At 38.7% G+C, this 10555-nt stretch overlaps 1 protein-coding gene across 1 annotated transcript; it reads left to right on the top strand.

Annotated features, from left to right (window-relative positions):
- The first annotated feature begins 704 nt into the window (after positions 1-704).
- LOC108442392 (pancreatic triacylglycerol lipase-like) lies at positions 705-9242 on the top strand. Its single transcript, XM_037538510.1, has 13 exons — positions 705-780; positions 869-923; positions 1194-1348; positions 1852-1974; positions 2086-2220; positions 3260-3368; positions 3739-3858; positions 4113-4232; positions 4814-4932; positions 7867-7987; positions 8370-8481; positions 8700-8867; positions 9125-9242. The coding sequence occupies exons 2-13, from the start codon at positions 869-871 to the stop codon at positions 9186-9188; spliced, it is 1401 nt and encodes a 466-aa protein (XP_037394407.1). The 5' UTR covers positions 705-780; the 3' UTR covers positions 9189-9242.
- The last annotated feature ends 1313 nt before the right edge of the window (positions 9243-10555 follow it).

The raw sequence follows: 10555 nt of genomic DNA, 5'->3' as shown, positions 1-10555 counted from the left end.
TTATTATTATTATGATCCAACATTCTGGAGAATAAATAACCTCTACCTTGCTACTGTGCGTGGAGCCTGACGTGTTAGGCACATCAGTTCAGAAGAACTCGAGGACACTCAAACAAAACCACGGTGAATAATCAACTAAGCGACGATTAGCGATTGATATTCAAGCATTATACACACACATACGTTTTCTAAGCCGCTTCTCCCCCAGGGTCGCGGGGGTGTGCTGAAGCCTATCCCAGCGGTTATCAGGCGGAAGGCATTCAAACATTATACAACATACCAAAAGGATATTAGATAACAAGGCATTTTGATAAGCAAGGACACTGATGATATGAATGTTCCAAGGTTCTGCACTGTTTCTCATGACCTTTAAACACAGAATCCTCAACCAGACCTATACCTATGTCACTACATAGACGACATCTAAAACATTTTTAATTTCATTTGCTTGGTGTTAGGCCTTCTATAGCACTGTGCCATTGCACCACATCAAGGGAAATGACTCTTTAGCCTTTACCCAATATGTCAGACATTTTACTTTTAACTCAGGCAAACCGGACATCATAATTTTTCACCTACACTGATATAAAAGCTGTACGATTGTCTCCTGAACAAGTGAAGGTGCTGTGTAGAATGAACTGAGTCAACAGCACAAACAGGTGCACGCGGTGTTGTGCCAGTTCCTCACCTGGACCTTTCTCACGTTCACGTTTGTCTGCCAGTTTGAGGATCACATATATAAGGTGCTGCAGAACATTTTAGGTTGTTGTCACTGTCAAAGTAAGTATGGTTGGGATAGATGTGGATGACCACTTTGCACTTACATTTATATTCTGCTGTAGGGTGATTTGTATTGTTCTGTTTTCAGATGTATCTGTTCTGGATTGGAGGGCTTGTGAGTTGCCTTGTAGGGGCTGCATATGGTAAGAACAAAACTAAAATATATGTCGTTATCAAAGCCCTAAGAATTATATAAAGAGAAAAGGATTTGTGTATGAATATTTTATGTCAAAGGCACTTATTCAATAATAGAACATTTAATATCTAAATTATTGCATACACTTTACACACAACCTGAAGAGCAACATTTTGTTCCAATGTTGTTCAAGCTATATTGAGGAGAATGACCTTAAAGACCACTTGCATGCATACATTTGCTTGCTCTTACTCGATTTGTATTGAACGACTGGCAGGTGGTGAGGTGTGCTACGGAGACCTTGGCTGCTTCTCTGATGATTATCCATGGAGCGGCAGTCTTGAGAGGCCCATTGCCCGCTTACCATGGAGCCCTGATGCAATCAAAACCGGGTTTTTACTCTTAACACGAGATAATCCTAATAACTACCAGGTAAGTTGGTATGTTGTTAGCTACCTGACTTGTATCTACTCAGGCGAGCCCTCGGTGAGTGGATTCAGGTGTGCTGGAACAGAGGAATATGGCAATTCCTGACCTGTGCAGATATCAACATGCTTGTATCTACATGTAATACTGATGCATTTACATTTGGGCAGTAATAGATCAATTAGGTCCAATGTTTTTACTATAAAATTAAACATTATAATCACACTCTCTACTTCATGTTAAAAAGTATTGTGCATATAATCTTAACCATGTGGTCTCATCCAGTTACTCTGATTAATTAATGTATCAAGTAAATCAATGCTGAATACGTGCCAAATCCTAACATTGAATGAATATGGTAATTAATCAATTACCTGCCAACACTGGAATAATACTAACGTTATCAGGTATCTTCATAGCAATAGCAATTTGTAGTAAATAAAGGGAATCAACAGAGCTCTCATAAATGGTAATATGTTTTCTCCATAAATTGTCTTCAATGTTTTCAGGTAATCACTGCAAACGTAGGCTCCATTGCTGGATCCAATTATAAATCATATAGAAAGACTCGTTTCATTATCCATGGATACATTGACAAAGGAGATGAGAACTGGCTCCTAGACATGTGTCAGGTATACACAAAGTGATACCCTGTCTATTCAATTTTTCATAGTCATTTTCCTTCTCAGTATTTGCATGCTGTATTATTTCAACTTTAAAATTGCATGATCTGTGTGTCTCAGGAAATGCTGACCGTTGAGGACATAAATTGTATCTGTGTGGACTGGAAATCTGGTTCAAGGACACTTTACACACAAGCTGCCAATAACATTCGAGTGGTCGGAGCTCAGGTGGCCCAAATGATTGGTGTCTTTAGGGTAAGTTGCATTAAAATGACTTCTGACTTGTGACTTTGGCCTGTGATGTGTTACCTTTTTGGTAACTGGTAACAAACTTGATGCACCAACATACAAGCTGACATATTACAACTTGTTGCCTGTTGTAATGTGGTTACAACCCCATATTACAACAGGCAACCAGCCTGTTATACTTAATAAGCTTGTCTCATGCTCGAACACCTGTACTCACAAGTTGACACAGCCAGCTAATAAAGGAGCAACGTTTAAGGCACTCATAAACAGAAGAAGTTTCACATACTAATTTATTTGTTTTCCAGTCAAAACAACCATTCAAGTCGGAAAAAGCACATAATTTAGCAAAAATTACACAGTAGCCTCAACAATTACAAAGAATTTAAAAGCATTCAGTATTTAGTGTCTCCACTTTTGTCTTATTAAAGCTTCCATTCTTTTCAAGAGACTTACTTTAGGTTTTTCAAAACAATTTGATGTGATATTTTGTCAAACCTCTAAAGTTCAGTCTTAGAAACTGGTTGTATTTTCTGCTTCTCACAATCCAAGTATTCCCAAACCCATTCAGTGATGCTGAGGTCTGGGCTCTTGGGTCTACAGTCCATTGTTTTGAGAATACCAGCAGCTTATTTGATTTGAAATATTCCTCCTGTTTGTCTATTTCATTTTCCCAGAAATGGCTTCTTGACAACTACACATTCTTTCAGACTCATATCATTGGGCTTTCTTTAAATTTCCCCTCACTATGCAAATGGGTACCCTTATATACCACAGAAAAATGGATAACTTGTACTGGAAATTAAATAGCCCAATGCTGGTCTCTGATTTTTATACAGTACTGTGTAGTGGATGAAGTAAACACAGCTCACTTCTCCATTACCTATTTATCCTCTTGTGTTATTTACACCCTGGAGACAATGGTCAGACATACACTCAGAAAAGATGGTACTTGATGGATATGCTTTTCAAACCAGATATCACATACAAAGAAAAATCTAAACAGTTCTTTAGCGTCACATTTGTCACTGGGTTTTCCCCCCAACAGGACAGTTTCCAGCAGAGCCCTGATAATGTCCATGTCATTGGGCACAGCCTGGGCGCACACAGTGCTGCAGAGGCTGGACAAAGGATTCCAGGGCTGGGCAGAATTACAGGTACTACACAGTCAAGTCAGAAACAACAGCAACACAATTAAAAATCATCCATCCATCCATCCATTTTCTAAGCCGCTTCTCCGTCAGGGTCGCGGGGGGAGCTGGAGCCTATCCCAGCAGTCTTCGGGCGGAAGGCAGGATACACCCTGGACAGGTCGCCAGTCCATCGCAGCAATTAAAAATCAAAGAACTAATAATAAATCAGTTAGTTATGCACAGCTATCCTTACATAAAAATGAACAACTGATTTTTAGGGCGCAATAACTTCAGGGCAAAAGAACTTTTCAGAAACCAAAGATGTGTTTAGGTCCACAAATGCACAGTTGCGAGTTTGACCACCCCTACTCAAATGGGTTTGTTTTACTTTAAGGCTTGGACCCTGCTGAGCCCTACTTCCAGGGCTGTCCTATTGTAGTACGACTGGACCCCACTGATGCCAAATTTGTGGATGCCATTCACACCGATGGCCTTCCAGTCATCCCTTACCTTGGTGAGATTTACTTACAGTTGTCTTTTCAAACTCAAATCCTGCATCACACTGCTCTGTTTGTTTTATTTTACTTTTTTACTAATTAATCATAAAGGCAGTTTCTGGGCATTGTTAGGGATACAACAATCATGATGCTCATTTTATGACATTAATTTGTGTTACTGTAGGTAAGGATGTGAAAAAAAGCCACATATATAAGTATACTATAGTGGCCTGCACTAATATATCTGAAACATTTATCTTTCATCTTTTAGGCTTTGGAATGTCTGAGGCTGTTGGACATGTTGACTTTTTTCCAAATGGAGGAGAGCAGATGCCTGGCTGTGACAAGAACATAATCTCACAAATTGTGGACCTTGATGGCATCTGGGAAGGTGTGACATTATACTGCTGATGTCACATGCTTCTTACATGCAGTTTTGATGAACATGATCTCATGAAAAATGTATATGAGTTCTAAAGACAGAGGGTCATTTCATTGTATTTCATACAAATGATGTCTTACAACAAGCTGTTGTATATGTAAACAGAGATGAAGAAGAACTTGTCGTTTTAAGCGTGTCACTTTGTTACATGATGTTGCTCATTGCCAGAATAAGTGTGTGAACTAGACAGTTTTTTCCTACTTCAGTAACAGAGACCTTCATGGTCATAAGCAGTCATGGTGCTGATTCAAATCTCTAGCAATGGCTGGGGAATGAAGTGAAGGCTCAAGTGATGACATTTGTGCATTACCATTGGGATTGGCTGGAGGGCCACAGCTGAATCTGATCAGGTTTATTCCTGCAGATAAAAGAGTGTGAGAGAAACAGAGCTTCATACATGGAGCCCTTTGAGTGGCTGATACTTGAGCCACGGTGTGAAAAAGTCACAGTGATCCTTTTTTTCTCTCTCTGCATTTCTGTGCTTTCCTCTCATGTTACCCATCTCTGTTCCTTATTTGGTATTTTCCTAGGTACTCGCGACTTTGTGGCCTGCAACCATCTGAGATCCTATAAGTATTACAGTCAGAGCATAGTAACCCCCGCTGGATTTCTGGGATACCCCGCCTCTAACTACAAACAGTTTAAGTCTGTAAGTATGATCTTTTCAGCTTGAACAGCAGAAACCAAGCAGGATATATCAGCAAAACCAAACAGGATGTATCTGTAAGACCAAGCAGGTTTTGTCAAAACAACCAAAAATGCTATAAAGATCTGAATAAAACATCTTGATCTAAACATAACTCAGTCTTTTATAAGCATGACTGTGCATCACATCACATTTAGAGTTGGCCTGGAAGAGGGGTGGTGTAAGGGGTGGAGGGACCACCTGTCATCAAACATGACACTGATATGGCTGTGAAACATTTCTATTGTTTTAGAAGTCGAATTGCTGAGACTGGCTTGAGCAGAACCCCCGTGGGCTTCCCTCAATATCTGCTGGTGGGCCTGCGTCTGCAGCTGTCCCTGCAAATAACACTTTATCCCCAGTTTGGGATGCATCCCAACCAAACAGTGCAGCACACACAGGGCATGACCTCATGTGTCTATGATCTCCTCAAGCACTGGTATCTCTGGTTTGCTCTTCTTGTAAATGACTGCAGGGTGTTACTCCTACATCTAGCTCACAGCTATAAATTTGCCTGTTCCCACACTGTAAAACATGGTAAACTGTTGTCATCCTCTGATTTGGATTTACAGGGTGATGATGCAAGACACATGAAAGATGAGGACACGTTTTAAAAAGCCTTTGAGCATTCTCTTTGCCAGTGGGCACAGACACTCTGTTGTTGATGGCACGAGGCAACAAAATTCTTGTTAAAATTACATTTTGTTTATCTGTTGAGTGAAAATACACATTCTCTATAGAGAACACACCTCTGCACATTTTAAAGTACAGTTACTGCTTATTTGCTGAATTTATGTTGAAAACAAATAAACATAAAATATGGCCTGTGCAAAAGTTATAGCACATTTTATATTATTTGTTTATTTTTAATCCAATATTTTAAACTCGAGAAAATGGACATTGTGCACGAAGATTTTCAGCAAATGTCATATCTATTTCTTTGTAGAAGTTAACTTGTTTTCCATCAACAAAATGTTTTACATAAAAATTTTACATAAGACTGTATTTTAATACTACTTCTACTAGTAGTAATACAATACAGTGCCTCCAAGTAGTATTCTACCCCCTGCAGATTTTGCAAATAAGTTAGAGCCTTCAAACTTTGAACAAGAGTAGCATTTATTAATAGATGCCTAAATATTACAAACAAAAAACATAAGTTGCTCAAGTAAATTATAATACAATTTAAACATAAAAAGTAGGATTCATTATCATTCAACCCCTCGGTTTAATATTTTGTGGAATAACCCTTGTTTGCAATTACTATTTATCATTTTTATAAGACTTGATAAGGCCGGCACAGGTCTCTGGAGTAATCTTGGCCCACTCCTCCATGCAGATGTTCTCCAAGTTGTCTAGATTCTTTGGGCATCTCTTGTAGACTTTGATCTTGAGCTCCTTCCACAAGTTTCAATTGGATTAAGGTCAGGAGACTGACTAGGCGACTGCAACACTTTGATCTTTTGCCTTTTAAACCAGGCTTTGGTTTTCTTGGCCGTGTGCATGGGGTCATTGTCAGTTTGAAGAAGAAATGATGATAGGTAGGTAGGCTGTGCTGTCTATCTTCCCATGGATGTGGACCAGATGGCCAAGTCCCATGGCTGAGAAACAGCCCCATAGCATGATGCTGCCACCACCATGCTTGACTGTAGGGATGGTATTCTTGGGGTCGTATGTAATACCATCTTCTTGCCAAATGCAAGAGTGGTGTGGTTGGCACCAAAGACCTTGATCTTGGTCTCATCAGACCAGAGAACCTTGAACCAGTCTGCCTCAGTCCTCCAAGTGATCACAAGCAAACTTTAGACAGACCTTGATATGGCGCTTGGAACGGAGACCACTGCGGTGGAGCATGTTACTTAATATTTATTGAAACCAATGTTCCCACTGCCATGAGATCTTTCTGGAGCTCCCTCCTTGTTGTCCTTGGGTCAGTCTTGACCATTTGGATAAGTCTGGCCTTGGCACAGGAGGAAACTTTAAAAGGCTGTCCAGGCCGTGGAAGGTTAACAGTAGTTCCATAAGCCTTCCACTTCCAGGTGATGCTCCTCCTTCCAACTCCTTGGAAAGGGTTTTGTACCCCTTGCCAGCCTTGTGAACCTCCATGATTTTGTATCTGGTGGCCTTTTAATGCTGCTTAGTCTTTCCCATGTTGTACATGTATGAGTGCTGTTCACTTGATTGGGGATGGGCTTTTATAGTCAGAAAAGGTGGAAAAAAACCAAATGACTAATCCAAGCTTGTGAATGTTATCGTAATACCTCAATTAATTCTTAATACTTGAGGGAACTAAACAGAATTCTGATGGTTTGAGGGGTTGAATAATAATTAACCCTTTGGTAAACTGGTAAAAAATTAATTAACAGAGGAATAACATTCTTTTTTGCTGCAGTGCATTTCAGATGTCCAGGCCCATCTACAGTCTGAATTTCACAATGCTAAGTTAGCTCCAAATGTGTAAACCTGCAAAATCTGCAGGGAGATGAATATTACTTGGAGGCACGCTAGTAATGTTTCAGAAACATGCTCACTTTTACTTTGAAACATTTTTAACAAGAAATATAAGTAATAATAATTGAATTATTACATTATAGTAATTAGACTGTTAATTGATTAAACAGTTGTCATCTTTTACAATGTGACAATCTACAATCTAAGACACATGAAATATGATGGCACGCAAAAGAGGTTTTTGTGTGTTGTCTCTGCCTGTATACTAGAATTAACAACAAAGTGAGTCAGCAAAGAGAATATTCCCATTGAGTGTAATGTTTGGCACGATAACATTTTTCATAAATAATATATGTAATGTAAGTACATATTTATGATGATAAGTCTTTCGGAGAGCATGTTCTTGGTTTTTGTAGATAACGATTCACGTTTGTTTTTGTTCTTTAGGGAGAGGGCTTCCCTTGTGCTGATGGTGCGTGTGTTACCATGGGTCACTATGCTGACTCCTTCAATGTATCCAGTGGAGCGAAGTTCTACCTGAACACTGCCGATAGTCGCCCCTTTGCACGTAAGTATACCTGTTCCAGGCATACCTACATACACCAGCCTTTAGCATTTTCTAGATTCAAATTCTCATTTTTTAATTTTACTTTAAGAAAACACTCTTTAAAAAGATGGTTCCTGAAACATTCTTCAGTAAAGACATTTAAAACCATGAATATTCAAAGACCCATTTGCATCGTTAAATCAATTTCATGTATGATGTAATGGTTCCTCCTATAGAATCTTTTTGAAAAGGGTTCTTCTATTGTTGCAATTCAAAGCTTGTAACAATAGAAGAATGCTTTTATATAGAAATATAAACATTTATTGGTTCTGTTTGACTAAGACGAATTTATGTGAGAGTGTGTTTAATAAGCAATCTTTTAAACTGAATATTTTTTCTCTAGGTTATCGCTACAAAGTGTCCGTAACTATCGATGGCTCTAGAAGCAATGCAGGCTACTTCAAGGTCGCTCTGTACAGTGACACTGAAAATACTCGCCAGTATCAGATTCACAGGTGTGCACTATACAGTCCATAACTGACAGGTTTTATGAAATGTTATTCATCACTTCTGTTTGTTTTGAGTTGTGAGCTGTATATGTATTAGTTATATATGTGAAAAATGTATATGTTTCTAAAGGTACAGTTTACAATGCTAAAGCCAGTCCTATTTAATTCATTGTCTTTGAGATCATTTTGAAACAGGACAGTAAGTCATTTCTTACTTGTTTCAGTGGCATGTTGACTCCTCGGAAGACCTACGAGCTTTATATCGATGTGGAAAAGGATGTGGGTGATCTGAGCTATGCGAAGTTTTTGTGGAACAACAAAATCATCAACCCACTGCTGCCAACCTTCGGTGCCACTCAGATTACAGTGCAGAGAGGAAGGGACCGGAGAGTGTGAGTTTCTCTGCCTGTCTGTCTCTGAGTAGCCACTATGGGGCAGGCATTTTCTTGGTTTAAACTGTAGCAAAAAAGCACATTAATTCAATGGATAAGATTTATAGTTAAAAAGTACAGACAGAAACTAAACAGCAAGATTTTGCAGCACTGTAATGGTTACAGCATGCTTTGTTTTGGGATGTTATAATAATAATAATAATAATAATAATAATAATAATAATAATATCCTCTTCTCTTCTCTCTCTCTCACACAGGTTCAATTTCTGTGGAAAGGATCGGGTGCGGGAGAATGTCCTCCAGACACTAACTGCCTGCTAAAGAAGATAAAGTTAAATAAGATTAATCATCTTAATAAAAGCATTAACACTACTATGGCCTCATTTTATTTCTTGACATTGAGCTCTGGTGTCCCTTTCACCTGTCATGATTTCACTGATTTATCTGCTCGGCAGCTATTTTACAGTCCATGTGTTAAATTAACACAGCTAGACTGTGCATTGCAGCAACTCTCCATGACAAGAAGCTGTCATCCTGAGATCCCTGAAAAACACTAAAAAATCCATTTTGGGCTTGGCACTTATGCATAAACATAGCGCATGCCAAGGTCTGGAAAAGAAAGGGAGTAGCTTTACATGAAAACAAACATGCACCTAGACACAGAGGTCATTCTCACAGCAAAGAATTAGGGTCTCATAAGAGACCCCCCACTCCACACTCTGAAAACAATGCAAAAACTATATACAGAAAAATAAGCAGACTGGGCTAGTTTATTTAAACAGCTCAAAAAGGTTGTGTAAACCATTTCATTTCATTCATTTTGTTAATCATTACTTAGTCAAAAGCTTCTGCAGAGCAGTGGGCTGTCCTCAGGTCTTGTATCCACCTCAGGCATTTTGGTCTGAGGATCCTCAAGGATCCTGGCAGTACTGGTCAATAATCTATCCCTGGACATTCATTAAGTTCCAGCTTACTTTGAAAAGCACCCTCATTCAAAGCTATTGGACCCACTGAAGGACAGTGATTGGTGTTTATAGTAGGGTAATAACTAGGGTACTTAAATGTGTGTTTTTTTTTTTTCATGAGATAAACAGTAAGAACAGTTAAATCGTATTACCTAAAAATGTTATTCTGTGTGTAATTAAGGATTTTCTTGGAATTGTGATTTTATCATATGGTCACCATTGTAAATTTTCATACATTACTAGAAAACAATAACTTCAAATGCTTTTGAAAATTTGATGTATATTGTAAAACACAGAAATGTTCTATATCTGAACAAAAGATTAAATACAGTGGGGAAAAAAAGTATTTAGTCAGTCAAATGTGCAAGTTCTCCCACTTGTAATTGATATCATAGGTAGACCTCAACTATGAGACAAAATGAGGAAAAAAAATTCAGAAAATCACATTGTCAGATATCCTGCCTTCCGCCCGAAGACTGCTGGGATAGGCTCCAGCATCCCCCCGCAACCCTGACGGAGAAGCGGCTTAGAAAATGGATGGATGGATGGATGGACATTGTCAGATTTTTAAAGAATTTATTTGCAAATAATGGAGGAAAATAAGTATTTGGTCAATAACAAAAGTTCATCTCAATACTTTGTTATATATCCTTTGTTGGCAATGACAGAATTCAAACGTTTTCTGTAAGTCTTCTGTAAGTCTTACGGTTGGCACACACTGTT

This window comes from Pygocentrus nattereri, chromosome 5, assembly GCF_015220715.1.
Source record: "Pygocentrus nattereri isolate fPygNat1 chromosome 5, fPygNat1.pri, whole genome shotgun sequence".
Lineage (NCBI taxonomy): Eukaryota > Metazoa > Chordata > Actinopteri > Characiformes > Serrasalmidae > Pygocentrus > Pygocentrus nattereri.
The sequence above is the reverse complement of the archived record's forward strand: the minus strand, read 5'-3'. Positions and strand labels throughout refer to the sequence as shown.